This window comes from Takifugu rubripes, chromosome 11 (genome assembly GCF_901000725.2).
Source record: "Takifugu rubripes chromosome 11, fTakRub1.2, whole genome shotgun sequence".
Lineage (NCBI taxonomy): Eukaryota > Metazoa > Chordata > Actinopteri > Tetraodontiformes > Tetraodontidae > Takifugu > Takifugu rubripes.
Window position 1 is genome coordinate 7,577,673 of NC_042295.1, and position 20,036 is coordinate 7,597,708.

Below are 20,036 nucleotides of genomic sequence, written 5' to 3' on the forward strand. Positions count from 1 at the left end.
CCGTCGTAACAAGTTTAAACAAACTTTAAACTTCAATTTAAAACAAGCAATTGTAATTCCACCAAGTGGAGATCTTCATGGTCCAATAAAAAGCCAAATGAAAAAGGTCGTAAGACCAAAGCCATTATTGTGTTTCTCAGGGTTTTACACTTCTGATCTATTTAAGAGTGAGCTGTTTTAACCTTAAACTAATATTTAAACAGCTATAAGATGCATCACCAAGCGACCACATGTTGGGTTTGGTGATTGTTAATATTGGGAAACCTGAAATATATACACTGACATTTCCACTGAGAGCCTTAAGAGTTAAATTGCAGAAAAATTGCCGTCAAGAGCGTGCGCGCAGTCGTCGCATCGTGAACGCGCGGGGTGTGCGCGCTCCCGACAGAAGGCGAATGCGGTGGGAACGAGAAAACAAGCAGGCTGCGCCGGAGAAGCAAGACGGACACTTTACCTCCGCATCACAAGATCCGATTTTGGAGCGGAATTTTCACGCCCTGTCGGGTCGTGTTACCGGCTGGGGACGGCTGACAACCTTCACGGGCAGCAACTGGAGGGTGAGTCCGTTTAGTTTTCAATCGCCAAGTCTGTCAGTGTGGAAGGATCAGGGCGTTAGGTGGGGAAAATGACGATGTGGCTCTAATTTCTGCACCTCCTTTTTATGTCTCAAAATGGCGGATAGGCCGCTTTGCATCGGAACAGCAGGTACCTTCTCAACAGTGTAGTGTTGGTTCCGAAAAACCCTGTCGACCACTTAAAAGAGTGGGCCAACAGCAGCAGAGGTGTCGGTCCAATGTAGCGTATTGACTTGAAATGATTAGAATACGCTGCGTAGTTTCAGCCATGGGGACCAGGCTAACTTTCTGTCGGCATCGCTGGGAAGCTAACTTGGGCTAACTTAAAGTTTAGTCAGTGATAACAGGGATGGGTCTTTTAAAGTTACGGACCAGCAGCTCTGGAAGGTGCGGAAAGTCCAAATACTCTCGTTTTTGGTCGATGGGAGCTGTACTTCTATCGCAAAGCTAAACAGGTAACTTGGACATCTAGCTCAATGTAGTTTTAAGGCTGGCCAAGTCTTGATTGATCCTTGCTTTTTTGTTCCCATCATTGTTGTGTTTTTATCCCATTTAAATTGCATATAAGTTACACCCATGCATCGCAGACTACATGGTTGCAACTTTATTATCTGAAGTAATTTGGCTTGTTGCACCAGATCTGTGAGGGTCGATGTTATTCATGGGTTTTGTTGGCATCCAAACATCAGGGTGGAGCAGGTCGAAGATAATTACTTTAGAATTCCATCCGAGGACTCCAGATAGTCTTGGATGTCAGAATTGCCTAATTAATATAGCGGCATTGTGCAGGGAGAGCTCACACTGGAATGCACTCGATGTGCATCCAATCGGTCGAGCCAGCCTGCAATCCTCAACAACCTTGATTTAACATCTGCTATAAAGCACATGATCACCTCCCAATCTACTGTCAAAGCTGTAAAGACACAGGACGACCTGCAGAATGATAATTGATGAACCTGTTTAGTTACATCTGTGGTCTCTTCAGGTAGGATGACCACAGCTGGAAATGTTTCAGCTTTAAATGGAAAATATGAACCCGAATTCAGTTGATTTGACTCCCTTTGGCCAATTTCTGACCGTGTGTCAGTGAAAAGCGAGAGGAGAGAAGGTTGTCTTTGTGCGTGTGGTGACCTGAAGGCCAGAAATCACCTTTTTAACAGGTGATTTTTCTCCCATTTTTCCTTGCTTAATTAATTAATAAAAAAAATGTGGACATTAATGTTTCATGCTGCTGACAGTTTCACAGTGACATACATGCATATATATTCTGGGAAATGCAACAGTGAATGCCAAAGCCAATATTGTTCTTAGTTCCAATATGCATGATAAAACCACAGCAGTTGTGTTTAATGTGAAGCGAACCTATGATTCAATGTGTTCAACTGACTTTTTAGCTGGCGGGGCTCAAATATGTGTTGTGCCGCTGTGACCTCTCACCTAAATATTTTGTAGGTGTGTCTGATTGATTGCAGGCAAGGAAACCCAATGGAATGATTCCTAATGTGAATATTATATACATAAACCTCTGGAGGAAAAGGATTATCCTACAGGGAAGTGATGTGTAGATGGACAAACTCGCGAGTCTAAAACACTCTGTTGCCTCCATCATATTTGTGTCGTGTTGTGATCCCAACAACAATGTATTCAACTTGGAGGCTTTCTTGCCAAGTAGAGCGCCATACGACCATTTCTGTAATGTTCCCAGGTGATGCAAAGCTGACGTCCTCAGACGAGAATGAAGTTGTTCTAGATTCCAGCACTTTGACGTTACCGGTTTTTGGATGAAGGTGAAGTCATCACAAAAGGCATTTTCAGCATTCCCCCTGATGTGTGCTTTTTGATAAGCTGCAGAGGCAGTTTCACGCATGTCTTTTGAGTTATCGTCCCAATCAGCTGCTTTCTTCTCCCCTTGTCCTGCATACCACAGCAATGGAGTGATGTGTTCACTACCTGAAAACAAAGGTGCTACACATAACTCCTCTGTCACACTTGACAGTTGGAAAGGAAATGGAGAGTATAAATTCACTATTTCAATGTTCCCTTCACCTGTGGAGAGTTTTAAAAGTTACATTATCATTGGAACTTTATGTAAACCAAGTCAAATCAGGAAGTCTACCCTGGCTTGGGACTAGTTTCTACATTTAGTCAGGTTTTTGAAAACTAACCAGTAAACATCCGGTAAATGTTTTTTATATATATATATATAAATAAATCCCATGTTACAACTGTGCGCTTCTGGAATTATGCAAAATAGGGGAAAGCATTTGTATCATTTTACAACTATAGATGAAAAAATGTTTAAATAACACCTTTTTGAGACACTATGACGTGGTAATATTGGTACACACTGAAGCGATTTGTGTTGGCGGACAGCAGAGGATGGATTGGACACAATGCAAATGGAACCGTTGTGTTATCGGTGTAACCACCAGTGACATATTTACAATAGTTGGAACCCATTAACTCCCAGGAAGACACAATGACGTTTTACATTGAGAAAATTAGCCTCTTTCTACAACATGCCAACATCTTTGTCAATACTGAAGCCTCAAATGACATTTGTGGAGAGGGAATTGTCAATATACTGTAGGGAAGCCCAGCTGGTTAAGGTCCATTGACACTGCCTGAACAATCAGGGCATGCCTGCCCCCCCCAGCTCCACCATTGTAATAAATCAAAAGGCAACAGGATCAAAGGACCTTATGCAGTCCAGGGAAGTTGGGATTGGTTCCCCAAACTACATTATTCCAGGTTGTTGCGTTTCCGACTTCTTACTAGTTCTTATTGTGTCATAACTTTCGGTTTGGCCAATGGGGTCTAAATTTGTTCACTATCAATTTAAAGTAAATAAAGATGCTGTCATATAGCCTCATGTAGACCCATTTGAGCTGAGACAAAAATAGAAAATGGCACATGTCGCCTGTTTTTAGTACGCTTGCAGTTCTTTCTGACTATTCTTTGTATAAGCAAGCTGTTATGTGCCTTTTTCTAGCCAAACAAATGAATTTAAAAGAGAATCTGAATGTGGGAGGATGCTATTGCGAATAAGATGAGTCTTCTAAAAATGCCGCTCCCTGTAATGGCGTGGTGGAATGTTGGGAACCAGATGATGGCCCAATGAGCGTGAATCACGGCCCTCATTTTTTGATATAGCCTACTTTTCAATAAAAAGGTTATACATTGATATGCCTTGATCACATTCATTTTGAGCTCTATAAATAAAAAACACTTTAAATGATTGCAATTTCAGCCATTTGTCCAGTAAATTGAATCAATTTTTCTAGAGATACTGCTTGGACCCCCTATTTTTCAAGGATCAAACTAAGGGCTTTGATCATAAAGCAACCTATCATACTGTGTAACCATAATGTATTGCACTACGGTATCAACTAACATGTCACTTTCCTATAACTGCAATCTTAAGCTTCCTGCCCAACCTCAGAGTTGTGAATTAAACCAAAACCCACTGGCTTGTAAGTGCATTGTGACCGGTAACCCATCCTGGGTCCTGTTATGATCTGACCTCTCTCTGAGCACCTTGATTCTCTAACTGAAATCAGTCCATAATCTGCCGCCTTAACCAGCAACTATTCTGCAGAGGTTTACCCTCAAACTGTAGATGATCTGGTTATTAATGCTGCTGTGCAGATTGATTGTTTTTAAAAAAAACCAAAACAAACCCAAGAGCTGTTAATCTATAATTTGTTCTGTGTCTTTAGCATCCATGCTATTAGTTACTGCTTCTGGTACCGCATTAAATGTGCACCCTGCCAGTTCTTCGTCAGTTTCCAAAGTTCAATGTGTCCTCTAATAATCTACGTAAGCAGACATTTGAATTGTCATCAGGGCGAGACATGGTCCAGAGGTCAGTTGTTGGTTGTTGGTTACTCTCTGTTCAATATTGTTCTGGTCTGGCTGTTGAGCACAACAAACATACGCTCAGCAGTTTGACTTGATGGGGTTTGGGTGCGTGGCACCCTGTGTCACCTGCCGGGTTGTTTCACAAGACATTTTTACCTCTTCCAAAAAGCTCCGTTAGTTCACAGGTTTCGACCCCCAGGTTGTTTCCCCTGGAAGCTACCATGTGCTGAATTCCACAATGCCAATATTTGTATCATTCTCTCAACTATAAAGTGTTTATGCCAACGATTCAATTATCTGAGTTTAAGATGAGGATTTTTTTCCCCAACCTGCTCAGAGCTAGAAATGCAGCTTTGTTAATAATTTTGTCTGTTGTCCTGATGGATTTAGACAAGACATTAGAATGAATGCACCCACATGTATTTCTTACATAGATCTCCTTGTGCCGTCACGCATGGCAGTCAACTGTCGAGGTGGCGCCGTAGACGGGGTGAAAGAATGCAACCGTTACTTGAGCCCGCTCCGTCAGTGCCCTGTTACTCTTCATTGTAAGACACTTGGGAATACTTGGCTGACAGAATGTGGGACAGTTATGGGCATGGGGCCAGTTGGATATGCTGTTAGGCCAGACTGGAGTTCTCACGTTGAGACAGGTTGTAAGAGATGCAGGATAAAATGTAAATGGTTGTGAGGGCCTTTACTGTGCATTTGTGATTAATGGATTCATGAGAAACGTTGACCAAATATAGAGTAGAAGTCTGAACAGATATCCTGCTGATAGAATTTGCTGTGATTATGATGGAAAATGTTGGAATATGTAAGATTTTTCAGTGTAATGGCTGATTGGATACACACAATGGTTTATTAACTGCAAGGATGATTCCTCATCCCTTAAATATGTGTCCAGCCCAATACAGACATTTACACTTTTCTGTCACCACCCTGTCTTCCCGTTATCTGTCACACATATTTAACATTGATTTTCCGTCCCTCTTTTCCAGATGCAGTGTAGATTCGACTGGTGACTGCTCGCCACTTCTCTCGCCCCTGTAGTGAGGCTGTCTGGGAGGCAGACATCCTGCGTTCCCTTTCTCTCAGCCGGTATTTTTGCTAGGACAAACACGACTGCCCGTCACTGGAGTCTCCCGCCCCTCCACCTTGTTTGGATCAGCACAGCTCATCTCCTTACTGAGGAGAGCGCAGCAGCTGCACAAGATTCACCTTTTACCATCGGATCCCTCCCAGCTCACACTGCCCTGTCGCCATGGTGCTGTCACAACGGCAACGAGATGAACTGTAAGTTGCCCGCACCTCTTCCAGAAGCTTGCATGTGATCTGTTGCTGTTATAGCGACAGTGAATGATGCAGTTTTGATCAATCGGCTTCACTGAGCCGCATCGGAGCTGAAGAAAATCATGCATGCTGATGGAAGGCAGTTTTATTTAATATTGAATGCTGTTTGGGGCTACACATTTTCCCCTTTTCTTGTTTTGCAAGGCAATACAGGTAATAATTATGTTATTGATGGGAAGGTTTGATATTCAATGTAGGTTAATACCTGGTTTAATTACTTGGTAGTTTGGAATAATTGTCAAAAAGGGGAATACCATTCCGGATGCCTCTGTGGTTTCCTTGGAGACTTTGACTTCTATGGAATGCTACAAAAGGATAGATGTTGCTAAGGAATAGCAGCAAATAAAATGATGTAATACACATTTAGAATCCATTAGTTACTTCTATTCTTTTTTTATTTTTATTCTTAAGTTCTTTGGGTTGCTTGTCATTTTTGAGAGGTTATATTTTATTGTGCTAACAAAGTGGCAATCCAAGGTGTATTTGTTTAATGAATTTTCATTTGGATGTGTTTGGGTTAGTGGAGGATTGTTGCCCTGATTAGTGTACTTTCAGGATGTGCAATCAGCGTTGGAATCTTGTATTTGTCAAATATAAGCAAACCAGTGAAATGTAATTAAATCTCATATATTTCTCTCTGCCCTAATTGAACTTCTGTCTGGCCAGTCTTGAATGATTGATGTTTAACCTTTTCACTTCAGCGTTGGCGCCAAAATTGTTTTAATTCTGACAAAAGGCATAAGAATACTTTTGATACCTAGTAATAGCACAAGAGTGTATACAGTAAATAAAATAAAATTAATAATTAAATAGACACATTGAAGATCATATCAATTTATTAAAACTCACTAAATGGTGATCGACCCCAAAATCCTGTTTGTCTAAAGTCTAATAATTTGATTTCAATTGAAAAATGTAGAGATATTTAAGGACCTCTGTGTAACTGACAAGCTCAAAGTGCTAATTTACTTTATTTAAGTTCTGTTTTCATGTTATTGCTGCTAGTGTAACGTACCTTTTTAAGCTCAGATATTGTCGAAGCTTCACCATTGACAGTGTGCCAGCTTCACTATCAAAGAGGTGTATAAATAGCTGTAAGTGGCTCTGTTCTATGAGCTCTGTGCTCAACAGACACTTCACTGGTGGCAAAGCAATTTAGTCTGTTGATCAGAAGAATTGTAATCATCCTTTTAAGGTGTGATGCTACCATGATTCGGGCTTGATACTGTTCCCTGGTTAGAATGGAAGCATCTGGAGAAGTCTTAGGCATTGTGTGTGGATCAATAACAGGAAGCCCAGAGATTTCTACAAAGCAAAACACCTTAATTAACCCCAGATGAAGAGATAAAAAAGCTCAGGGTGTTTGATTTTTGACCAGAAGGTCATTAAAGGAGAGACCAATTTGGTGATCTTTTTTCTCACTCTGCCTATGAATCCTAAAATTACAAATGTGGAATTTGCAACTGTCTTTGTCTTTTGTCACACTTCCTTGCTTTTTCATTGTGAACTGTAGCAGTATTGCCAAAATGAGTCTTTTAACATTCTCAGCTAGCATATTTCTGTTTTAGACTAGTGGGAGGAGGCTGTTGATATGGAGAGATCTATTGGAATGCTAATCCTTCAAGCTATTTGCTATTCAGAGGAAGCTGCACAGGACCCCCCACCCCTCTTTTCTCAATAGCACAATCCCTGCACTCACTGCTGTCAGAAAGCTTAAGGGCCGTTGGAGATTTTGGTCAGATTGAAGTCTTTGTTGCCTTTTCATTGTGGAGATGCGAACTTGCCCAGCTCTAAAGTTTCCCCGTGAAAGACCCGTCTTCCTCGTCATTTTTCTGTTGGGGCCCCTGCATTACAGATTTTGTTCCTTCTTCATTTAGGCATCATCAAATTTCAAAAAGCTCTCAAATAACTTGTATCCACAACTTTATCTCTGTTTGATAAAGTTTACATTTAGATTTGTCAAACAAGGAAAAGCTGTTTCCAGAAAGACCAAAAAAAAAAAAACCATTTTATTTCGCACTGAAATATACTCAAAGGGAAATAATCTCTTATTCTTTGTGCTCGGAACTTTTCTGTTTTGTCAGCACTGCAGTCAGCTGTTGTGATCGGGCAGCATCTTCATAACGGCCAATGAAAAGCTCGTTTGTTGTTCTTTGCAGGGTCAGGGGACTCGTGCCCTCTGGTGGGTGGTAAAAATAGATTGAGAACACAAACTCTCTGCTCCCCTGAAAGACCTGGAGGCACCCATGTGCAGATGGGCCTATGCTTTTGAACCCTCTCCTTCAGTTTCCTCTGTTTAATGCTACAAGATAGTTCATGTGATCTGCTGTTTTTTCTTCCAGCAGTAGTTCTGGTGACATAACAAATTGCATAGCAGGAATTCAGTGATTTGAAATGGATAAAACTGACTTTAACAAGGTACAGCTTGTCGTGGCACTCAACTTTATGATGAAAAAATTAAACTGTGGACATGATTGTTATTGTGGTAATGTAATTATTGGGTCAAGCAAGTTCGGCAAATTGTGCATGTTCTCTTTTTTTTGTGTTGTGCTAAGAATGAAATGGTCTCAGACTGATGTTTTTAGACGCAATGGCGTCGCATCAGCCTCTCCCATGTTACTGTATGCTTCATCTTGTTTTGCTCAGTTACGTCCCATCACTATTGTGCCGCTCGCAGCAATGCTAAGTTCAGCTCCGCGGTGTGAAAAAGGATGACATTACCAATAGAATGAGTTCAATCCAGCTATGACTGACATGTATTTTGCAGCAATACTGCACTCTTAGCTTTGCTAAAGCAGGACAAATGCTTTATATTGGATCATAATCCAATAACCACTGAAACAGAACAGCTCAGTCACTACCAGGTACAGCTTAGCCTGTTTGGTCACAGACTTTGCTAGGCAGCAAAGTTCAAACAGCTCAACGCAGTTCCATGTTTTATTCAATGGGACGCATCACGCCGCTTTTATCATTTGTTTCATCTCGTGACATCAATCTCAGACGAGCTGGGTGGCTGCTCGCCCCTTGATGAGGTCATTTCCTCTGTGCACAGTGCAGGCTGCTTTGTTCCTGTCATTCCTGGAGTGCTCATTTTGCCGTTTTAATCAGACTTTGGCACAAATCATGTGAGTTCTTGGCACAAGTTTGAGGATAAGGAAGTCACGGATTTGTGCTTCGTACGCTCACGGCTAGCATCGGCTGTTTTGGACATGTTTTAAATGTAAATTTAGACTTCTAATGTCTCCTTGTCCTTTTTTGGTGCCCTACCCTTTTTCTGTCTCCCCATCACATCGGTTGGATATGGCCTGCAAGTAACCATGGAAACCAGCTGGTTTGCCAGCTTTGCCTGGTCTTTCCACTCTCTTCCTTTTCATGTGGTTGAGCATCATGCTTGTTGGTTTGTGCATTATTATGCATTTTCTGTTCAATCAATAACAAACGGCTCGGCGCATATTTGTCTATGCACTCTACAAAAGCAAAGCAAATCTGTATTGACAAAAGTAGAAAATGATTGCCCCCTTTCAACCCGCCTTTTCTTGGATCTGCTCTGGTTTTCATCTAAAATCCTCATTTCAGTTTTTGTATTTCTGCAGCAAGTTGGTTGTCAAGAGTAGGTAACCTCCTGCTAACCTTGAGTAGTAATGAGGTCTGTTTCTGTTGTCATGGGGATTCAGGTGGGCAGAAGGGAATGTTTCTGTGCTCGGTGCTGGCCAGGAGGGCACGGGGGGGCACAGAGGCGAGGCTGACAGATTGGACCCCTCCACCCTTTTCATCCTGGCACCTCGGTGAAATCTGCCTGACAGCTTGGGCTGGTTCTCCATGCATAGATGCTGGTGTTTGTTGTATGCAAACAGGGTTGTGTCTTTTATTGCTGTTTTAAGGGGAATTTCCTGCCATCTTTGTTCTGGTGGCTGAAAAATTCATTTAGTCTTTCATAAAAAGCCAATGCTCTACGTGGGAGTCAATTATTACCCTTAACATCATGCTTTTTTTTATAAAAGCCCTACAAATAAAAGGAGCATTTACACTTTAGCCACTACTAACTGTTTCAATTCAGAACCAATGTGATGGTGTGTAGCGTGACAATAACTCAAAACAATGATCAGATCTTTTAAACTTTAGGCATTGGCTCTGCTTTCCAATATTGCCGCACCATAAGAGGTCTTCCTTTACCAGTTGACAGATTAAAAAATGACCTGGTTTTGTGTGCATAAACAAGTTCAGGATCTGGTTCTTATTCCCAATAATAAACGGTGTTTTTTTTCCTCCTGTATGTGCAGATTTTGGTCATTGTTATATTTTTAATTGTGCCCACATTGTATCTCGTGGCAAGCTTGTCGACCTGTATGATGTAATTATAACTAATCATTTATCTTCTATCTCTGTTTTAGAAATCGGGCGATAGCTGATTATCTACGTTCCAATGGATATGAAGAGGCATATTCCACTTTCAAGAAGGAGGCTGAATTGGATAATGTGAGTAAATTTGGGATGTGTGCTTACATCTGCACCCCATTAGTCAAAGACATGCAAACAATTTCCCTTGGTTTTTTACTTAATTTTTGATTGTTAGCACAATCATGAGTATAATCTCTAGCACCTGCACTGAGTTGGTGTGGTCTGCCATTTCAGAGGTGTATTCTGCATTATATGTTGGGTAATCTTGAGGAATTCACTGGGAATATTATGTTACTCTGATGTACGCTTTTATTTTCTGGATTTATTGTAACTAAATTCAATCAAATTGCAGCGCATCTATGTCATTTTACTTATTAGTGTTTTCTGTTTGGTGTCACCACACTTCTGACCTACTAGACTAAACTAGAGAGACTATGCTGGGGTTTTTTTTGTTTTGTTTTTTTACACAAAACATGGGTATTACAGTGGTTTCAATGTTTTATTCCTTCAAAATAGTCTGGGAAGTGATATTAATACCAAGTCCTATTTTTTCCTGCAATCCTCTCTGTTTAAATTGAGGTTCTTTTTACTCTTTTACTCTTTCTCTAAAACACTCCTCCACTCTTTTCACACGACTTCCCACCTCCTTCTGTTTCTCAATAAATTCATTTTCCAAACATTTCATCTCTGGAAGCCCAATTGAAACAGACTGAATAATAGATGAATAGCAAAGAAAGGGGAAATATTTTCCCATCAGGCTTCACCTCTTGTGCTCAACCGTCAGAGGTTCCAGTTAAAATATAGATTTTGAGAGCCTCATTGTGAGATTTACAACTTGCAGTCTTGTTTTATGTAGCAGAACTTTAAGGATGTGGTATAAAATAATATAGATCACTTCAGTCTGACTTCATCAACACATAAATAAAAGCCATTCCTGCACTGAAACAGGGATGCATCACAACTCGGTGGTTCAGAGAGTTAGTGGCTGCATGTCTGGCATGTACATGTGGTCTTCTTTGTGTTGGAGTAATGAGCAATACCCCGGCAGATGGTAGATTCCATGGTGGCAGACTTGTGAATGTGGGGTGCCCAGCTCTCTTCAAATGTTTTGTCTCATTGTCTCTGGATGACTGCAAATTTGGTCTTTGTCTTTTATATTTAAGGGATGACAGCTTGTCATTCAGACATTTTCACCAGAACCGCTGGCCACGCTTTGTCTCCACACCTGTATTTCCAGTCTGAGGAGCTAGCTGTGAAATTTGGGGTGTGTGCTTACATCTGCACACAATTAGTCAAAGAGATGCAAACAATTTGCCTTGATTTTTACTTAATTTTTGATTGTTAGCACAATTGTTAGTGAGGGATAAAATTGGTGTTGCTAACACTTGTGATTGTTCTTCATTGTGGCTTTTATGTGCGTCAGTGGCAACGGCTTCAAGGCACTCAAACATAGTAACAATTTCTAATGTGTACACGCACACGTGGAAACACTGAAAAAGGCTTTTTATTCAGTCTATATAAAGTAAATACATTTGAATTATTAGAAAGGAATTCAGTATTAACTCATTTTACATATGGTTTACATTAAGCAATTATAAGCATGCGACCATGTTTTTCTTTACTGATAGGAAAAGCCCTGTTTAAGCAGTGAAACCTGCCGAATAAAGGAACTGGCTAACCTGTGGCATTAACATGCAGGTGGAGTCGGGCTTTTGTTTGCCATGGCTGCCACAAGTTAACTTCCCTGCTGCCTCAGCTTCTGGGTGTGTGGCAGTAAGCTGCCTAAGCCTTTCTTGTCTGCAGGAGATTAGCCTGTGTGAGCAGCATTAGGTACAGTACACTAGGTCTGCTGGCCTGTAAGAGGTGTGTAGCTCATTCCCTCCCCCTACATGCGCCTGCACACACACACACGCACACGCACACACGGGAGGGGAGTGTGGGGGTGTAGTGCCTTTTAGTGGCTTTTGACTTCACTCCTCACTATTTTTAAATAAACTTGTTTTCTCATCAGAATGAAGAATTGGATAAAAAGTATGCTGGTCTTTTGGAAAAGAAATGGACTTCAGTCATCAGGTTACAAAAAAAGGTTTGTCTTTTCTCCTCATGCAAATATCATGTGTTTATTTATATTTAGTCCCTTTTGCACTTTCAACATGATTTGTCCCAACCTTAATGTCTATGGCAGGTAATGGAACTTGAATCTAAACTAAATGAAGCTAAAGAGGAGATCACCCTCGGTGGGCCCGTTAGTCAGAAACGAGATCCTAAAGAGTGGATCCCACGCCCACCTGAACGGTATGCATTGAGCGGCCACCGTAGTCCAGTCACACATGTCATCTTCCACCCAGTCTTCAGTGTAATGGTTTCAGCTTCCGAGGATGCAACAATAAAGGTCAGTGCTGCTGGCTGGTGGGAATGATTTATAGAAAATAGAAGTCATGAATTGTATGCAAATATGGTTGTTTTAATAGGCCTGTTGCTTGGGATAGCCAAACAGAAGGGTGTGTCATGCGTAAAAGGCCCACCAACATTACTACTACTAAAGTAGTAGTACCGGTACTACACTCGGCCCTACAGTGACCCTCAGAGAGGCAGTCAGAATCTACTTTGGTCGGGGGAAATAATGTCCTTCAGCCATTTCACGATGCAAGCACCACACAACTTGTATTGTTATTCATGGGGGGGATATTTAAATTAGCATTGATTCTATTACACCTCTGGTGTTTTGGATTATTCTTCCCACTTTTACATCATTTTTGAAGCTTGCCTTTCCTCTCACATACCATTCATGTATCTATGTGTGTCGCGTTGAGTCAAAATTATAATTGCTCAGTCATTTATATTGTATTACAAACTACTGCGGCTTTCTCTTATTCTGAGGGCAATTTTAAGTATAAGCTGACAAAGATGCTGGATAGAACATGATCACTGTCATGACTGTTACAACTGCCCCATTATTTTGCTTCAGTTGTTTTAGAAATTAATGAAAGAGTTTAATCACTTTGTTTTTTCATAATCTCATTGACATTAACATGGAACTGGCCAACTCTTTTCTGTTGTGGTTGTAATTAAGAGTATCAAAATGCTTTGTAAGATATTAAAGTCATTGTTTTTGATCAGGTCTGGGACTATGAAACGGGAGACTTTGAACGCACGCTGAAGGGCCACACAGACTCTGTTCAGGACATCTCTTTTGATCTAACTGGCAAACTACTAGCATCGTGCTCTGCAGACATGACCATCAAGCTGTGGGATTTCCAAAGCTTTGAGTGCATCCGAACCATGCATGGTAGGCATAGTCCCTCTCTTTTTCATCATCACCAATTCTCCACATGTACGCAGCTGTTGGGCCACAATCTGCCTCAACATTCTACTTCTAGTTCCTATAATCATGGTTTCATTTTCTTTAAGCGGTCAATTTCTTTCTCTTTTACTAAATTAACAAAAGTTCTTTTGTGCACATACAGAAGAGTGGTTGAGTGGCTGTAGTGGAAATTAACGTAACAGCTATTTGTTGTGGCCTCCTCGCAAGATCCCATCACTGTCTGACTGTCTGTGAAAAATGCATTCCTTTACTTGAAGCTGGATTTGTACAGCTAAAAGAATTAGTTTGATCTTTTTCTTGCTTAAATTTTACTTCTATGTTGCCTTTTTCTTTATAAATTGTGTAGGACTCCATTGTTTTTTGCCCTGTTGGGCGTTGAATGTGGATTGGGATAGTGGATCACCACACAGAATTGTTGCATGGTCTGAAGAGATCTGAACAATTTAGAGTTCAGATGTGTTCAGAAATCTGAACACTTTAAATGTTCCTCTGGTTTGTGTTGTCTTGTGATGGATCGTTATTACTGAGGTCATGGTGTTTGGTTTTTTTTTCCGTTTTTTTCCCCCCAGGACATGACCACAATGTTTCATCTGTTGCCATCATGCCAAATGGAGATCACATTATTTCTGCTTCAAGGGACAAAACCATGAAAATGTGGGAAGTGGCAACTGGGTATGGACTCCTTTTAAAGCTACAAAGATCTACAAACCTTAGGGTTCATGTTTAATACAATAACTCATCTCTTGTATTCTGTGCATCAGCTACTGTGTGAAGACCTTCACAGGCCACAGGGAGTGGGTCCGCATGGTGCGGCCCAACCAGGACGGCACACTTATTGCCAGTTGCTCCAATGACCAGACTGTGCGAGTGTGGGTTGTGGCTTCCAAAGAGTGCAAAGCTGAGCTTCGGGAACACGAACATGTGGTGGAGTGCATTTCCTGGGCACCAGAGAGTGCTCATCCCACCATCCTAGAGGCCACAGGCTTTGAGGTAACCCTTCGGACTGTGGCAGTGCTTTTGTTTGTGCCCAGCTCTGTGCTACGACTAAAACTGCATGAAAGGGATGACCAGTAATTTATCATCTAAATCCTGAATAAATTATTCACCTAACAGCTGCGTTTGCCACAGTGTGCTGCTTAATGTGACAGAGATGAGCTGTGTACTTGCGGGAAAGTAGAATAAATGGGAAAGTCACGCTAATGTACCTGGCGAACAAAGCTTCCTTCTGGACATGCGTGTCCGTGGCGACACGCATGTCCCATTTTTGTACGTCATAACGCAGACCATGTGAGCAAATCTTGAACGGAAGAGTTTGTGCACAGGAGTTCACAGATGGAATATCAGCATGACTTCAAGTCAGCCCAAACGCCCTCCTTCATGCCTTGTGATCTCATGTGTATTCAATTGTAGCCTTGTCAAATTAAAGCAATAATTGCTCCCTGCAGCAGTTGTCCCAATATAACCAGTAAACGGTGGCAACTTGTGTTTTTTACTGCATCTTTTATTGCAGACCTCTTGGTGAAAATGATTGTGATTTTAGAGGTAGATGTTTCTGGTACATAATGATGGCCACCAATATTTTTAACTTCAACAACCTTTTTAATAGTGTTCCATTAAAATCAGTTTTTAAGGCGGTGCTATTGATGTAGACAAAAAGGCTACTCGTGCAAGTGATGCCTAGCAAGAACTTTTCATGAGATCTACCATTAATCGAGTTTGGTGTGTTTAGTTTCATTGTTTTTAACACTTCTTTTTAGAGCAAGAAGAGTGGTAAACCAGGCCCCTTCCTCCTCTCTGGCTCCAGAGACAAAACTATCAAGATGTGGGATGTTAGCACTGGGATGTGCCTTATGACACTGGTGAGGATTGTCCAAGAGCTGTCACATTTACACACAATATGCATTTCTTTAACGTGTCTTTCAGCTTCATTGGGAAGAACGATCGCTTTGCTATTTGTCTCTCAATATGTGTTTGTTTCACAGGTTGGCCATGACAATTGGGTAAGGGGTGTCCTGTTCCACCCTGGCGGCAGGTTTATTGTGACATGTGCAGATGATAAGACCTTAAGGATCTGGGATTACAAGAACAAGCGTTGCATGAAAACCCTGTGTGCCCACGAACACTTTGTTACCTCTCTGGGTAAGCAGCCCCTCCTAATCCTAATTATTGTTTGATCGGGTAGGTTGTTGAGAGCCAGCTAACAGCTTGTGCTCCACGTTGGACGACGGACATTGTTTCACACTGATCTGCTTTAGCCAAGGGTTAAATAATTGTAGAGAAATCCGGTTTGTCTAACGGCTGCGAGCAGAGTGTCCTCAGGGTTGCTGGCAGCTGGGATTTAAGAGGTAGACATGCGCTCGAGGATTTTCCCACCTCCCCCTCCTCGTATCTGCAGCTTTTCAGTAGATCAAGGCTCAGGAACTCTCTTGAGGAGCTCTTCCGCCAACTTTTCCTTGGCAAGCCGTTTGAAACCCAGCCCGCTTAAATCCCGCTCCAGCTAAAGGATCTCACCGCGAGCTATTGATGTGATCAATTTTTGAGCATTGCAGAGAAGACAAAGCACCTCTGTTTGAGGATCATTTGAGGGGATAACAGAGGTATTCTTTATTTGGAAAAAATGTGAAGGACTTTTCAAAGATATGGTTGAGTTCTGCTGTGGATCAGTCTCATGACTAGTTACCGTGTTACCTTTGTCCGCCTGTCATTGCTCTGTTAAATCATTTTAGAGGGAAAAGATTTGTTTGTCGACTAACCTGACTGTTCAGAGTAATGAAGCATCATCTGGTATGATGCACAGCCAAGGATCCAATATGCAGCTTGTACTGATATATGTTGCCCCTCCGATTCGTTTCAGTTGTAGTTTGTAATTCCAAATGCAAATGTGTTGTTAAATGTTAATATTAGACAAAATATATTCAGCAAGTCACCTCCCTCAACCCTCGTGCACTCAAATGACTTTGAATAAATGGTTGATAACAATAATAGTAAAAATGATTTATTATTTATAAATGCTTGTGTATACCATATCTTCCTTTCCTTGGTGTTTTTTCTGATGAGCTGTTGTGTCTCCTGCAGATTTTCACAAGACTGCGCCCTACGTGGTCACCGGAAGCGTAGATCAAACAGTTAAAGTGTGGGAGTGCCGTTGATTTGGACCTCGGAGAATTGAACCACGACCCCAATTATGCAGGCGCTCCTCTGGATCCCACCTCTCTTCCTGCCATGCCATCTCTTCTGATCTCCCCTGCCCTCATCTAACCTAAACTCGATCTCACCTACACTTCATCATCATTCAGCTGCACTTACCACCATGGTTATTTAACCGTTGCTCTCTGGTCCAATAACTATTGTCCTTCTATGTAAATTATTCCCGGATGTAGATTGAGCTATTAAATGTTACACAAAAAAAGAGTATTCTTGCATGGTAATCCAAATTGTATACTGTAAATTTGCATAATGTCTAGAAGTATCATAGGTTTTACTACAGGGCTGTCTGTCTCACACAGCCTTATGGACCATCTGAAGGCAGACGCTTTTGACTGGGTGTAAAATGTAGGGCACTAAAAACTGATAATTTAAGAAATGACAGTGTCTTCATGTGTAAGATTTAATTTGTCTATTTTTTTATGTAGAATTTTTTTTGTTATTTCTCCTTCACTGTCGTAGTCTGTTGGTGCCTAGCGTGGTGATACTTTTGAGAACTACGGCAGGAGAAGCATATATGACGATGCTATAAGGTAGGACTGTCTGTGGGGCTTTGTTATTAAAGTAATCTGTAGCTTTATAACATCACTTCTCAAGTGTGCGTACCCTTTTCTCTTCATGTGGAACTAGGTAATATTTTACTGGCTGTATATACAAATGTTTCAGACTTGTCTTTGGACCTTTGGGGGATTAAACAGCTTTGTACGCTTGTCAAACTAGCACATGATCCATTTCTGGGCTTTAGATAAGAACCCTGCAGACAAGACTTTAACATTTAAGGAGTTTTTAGTGCTGGCTGTCAGAGTCCTGAGTTAGCGTGACACCCAGGCCGAGTTCTGGGATTACACTTATTGTAATCGTAGTCCCTGGATTTGTTAATGGATGTGTCCCTCTAGCAGACAGTTTGTAGGATGTCGCCTGACCAGGCACCAATGAAGATCAGAAACACAAGCCATGTATGCTGGAGACATAATGTAAAGGCATGACGAGGAGTCAAAGTGAGCCCCCAAGGTTTGATTTGGGATGTGCAAAGATCTCTAATTTCTTAGGGTTGCAATTTGTTGGTGCTTCATAGAATGGTGGATTCAGAAAAAAGTTTTCTGTGAAAATATAAAATGTACATTTCCCTAGTTATCAGAAGCAGCAGCAGTTTTGTATTGTCACAGTAAAGAATGAACACGGTGATGGTTAAGCTCAATTTTGGACATGCTAGCAGCAAATGTGCTAGCTGAGCTGATGGTGCTGTTTTGTGGAGGTGGAGGCAGATGTGGGTCCAGCTTCAGCCATGGGCGAAAATGCTCCTGCTTGATCAATCAGGACCTTGACAGACAAACCCCACAGATGATGTGCGCGTGTACAAATTCCTAAAACTGTAATGCAGGAAGATTTGCCGTAAGACTGGGAAAGAAGAGAACCAGTTCATCTTGTAGGAAAAACCATTCCACTGCCCTTGAAAGACAAAAGAGGGGAGGCATCTTGCTGCCACCTGTAGCCAGCAAAGTGATACATGAATCTTGCACACCCCTGTTTTCATTTCATCTTTGGTCCTTTAATGATGATCAGAGAGGTAAATTTGATATTGATAATGCATAGTTATCATTTCTGATTAGCCTTTTCATTCCAATGCAATTTTTTGGGCTAATAAAGTATTCAACTGCTTAACTGGTCATTTTATCCTCTTTGCCCTGTTTTGTTTCCTGTTCCTGCTAATGTGGTCTGTTAATGCGGCGCTGTGGAAACATTCAGAACTTAACCTTCCTATAAGATCTGATTTGACTGTTTTGGACGATAATGAGGCAAAAAGTCAAATTGTACTAGAATGGCAGTTAATACTGTAGTTGCACATCCATTGGCTGCTATCAAGCCTCCCACCATGTTTTCATGAAATCTGTGCCTATGCCAAACCAAAATTGTAAATTCTGCATAAATGACTTGCCAGAGGGAGGTTTTAAAGCTCTTAAATCTGTCAAGCACTCACAAAATACAACGGTTTCAAGTGTGTAAAATCAACACGTGAATTTGCAGGGAGATTACGTAGGACTACCCAGGTTTAGCAAAAATGTTCAGTCCTGATCACAAATGTAGGTATTTTGCTTTTGGAAAATCCCCCATATTCAAAAATGCTTGAGACTGCATTTTTTAAAGTGCATGTGTGCAAATTCAATACACAATACCCAGAAATTATTCAGGCCAGGATTAAATGGATTGTAATACACATATAAATCCTGAGTTTGCAGCCTGAGTGCACACAGCAGTTAAATGTCATCACTGTGAATGCATCAACTCTGCAACGGAAAAACCCTTAAAATCTTTAAGGACATTTTTTCTGGTTTGGTCAGCTGAGATTGGTATATGTCCTTTAGTTGTTTTTTTTTTTTGTTTGTTTTTTTTAAAATCAGGATTCTGGCTGACTTGAAAGTCCGTTCAGGGACATAATCAATGTGTCTATGCCCCCACCTTTTTTTAAAAACAAAACAAAAAAAACAACCAAAAAACAATTTTCTCAACTGAGTTACTAAGCATTGATTGTAAAGATGCCAGTGATATATATTTAAGCTGAAGTAAAATAAATAAATAGAGGCATTTATTGGTGCAGACTCATTTTGTAGAACAAATCTCTTATGAGCCAACACTGTGATCGAAAATTAAGCTGTAACCTCCAGAAAATCCAAACAAAAATGTTTCCTTGCTTTTAGTCAGGGAAGGTGGATAAGCAAGGACGGGATGGTGTGTTTGTAAGAAGCAAAAACGTGAGTTCCATTGAAGGAAAGTTCTGAAATCATCCCTGTGCCGCTCTGTTCTGGTGTGTGGAGACACTGACAGAAGAGTTTTCTGTCCGTCGTCCTTTTCTTCCCAGATCAGGGGTTTGTAGTCCATCTGTCCACAGGGCTTCACACAGCACAAGCTCTCACAGGAAATCTTACAATGTTTTTCACCCTTATGTTTCATTCTTCAGTCAGCAAATTGTAAACAATATACCCATGGATGTTTGCAATATAATAAAGGCAGAAAAACTGCATCTTTGCTGTCCTTAATTGTTTAAAGCTTTAATTTAATTTATTTTTTTACTGAATTGTCTAACAATTTTTATTTTAATTACAGTGGGGTGAATTTGAACAACCTTTTGTATAAATAAAATTTTAGTCAGATCCTATTGTGAATATATAATCGGCAGGAATAAGGTACATACAGATTATATTGATTCAAAAAAATTAACACCAACTTGGCACGTAAATAAAGGCAATATATTAAAAATATGAAATAGACGGGACCCACTTTCAAAAAATTAAAAACGTTTACTTTTAGTCAATAGTATCTGA

At 40.8% G+C, this 20,036-nt stretch overlaps 1 protein-coding gene across 2 annotated transcripts; it reads left to right on the plus strand.

The window, feature by feature from the left end:
* Positions 1–371: 371 nt before the first annotated feature.
* On the plus strand, positions 372–19,000 carry LOC101075526 (lissencephaly-1 homolog). Of its 2 annotated transcripts, none has more exons than XM_011608437.2 (11): positions 372–557; positions 5,438–5,732; positions 10,181–10,265; positions 12,199–12,273; positions 12,373–12,579; positions 13,308–13,476; positions 14,082–14,184; positions 14,274–14,502; positions 15,270–15,371; positions 15,495–15,651; positions 16,588–19,000. In XM_011608437.2, exons 2-11 carry the CDS (start codon positions 5,701–5,703, stop codon positions 16,659–16,661), a joined length of 1,233 nt encoding a protein of 410 aa, XP_011606739.1. In that variant the 5' UTR covers positions 372–557; positions 5,438–5,700; the 3' UTR covers positions 16,662–19,000. The 2 variants fall into 2 exon arrangements, with proteins under 2 accessions (XP_011606739.1, XP_029700343.1); XM_029844483.1 differs by lacking the exon at positions 372–557 and adding an exon at positions 3,981–4,048.
* Positions 19,001–20,036: the final 1,036 nt, after the last annotated feature.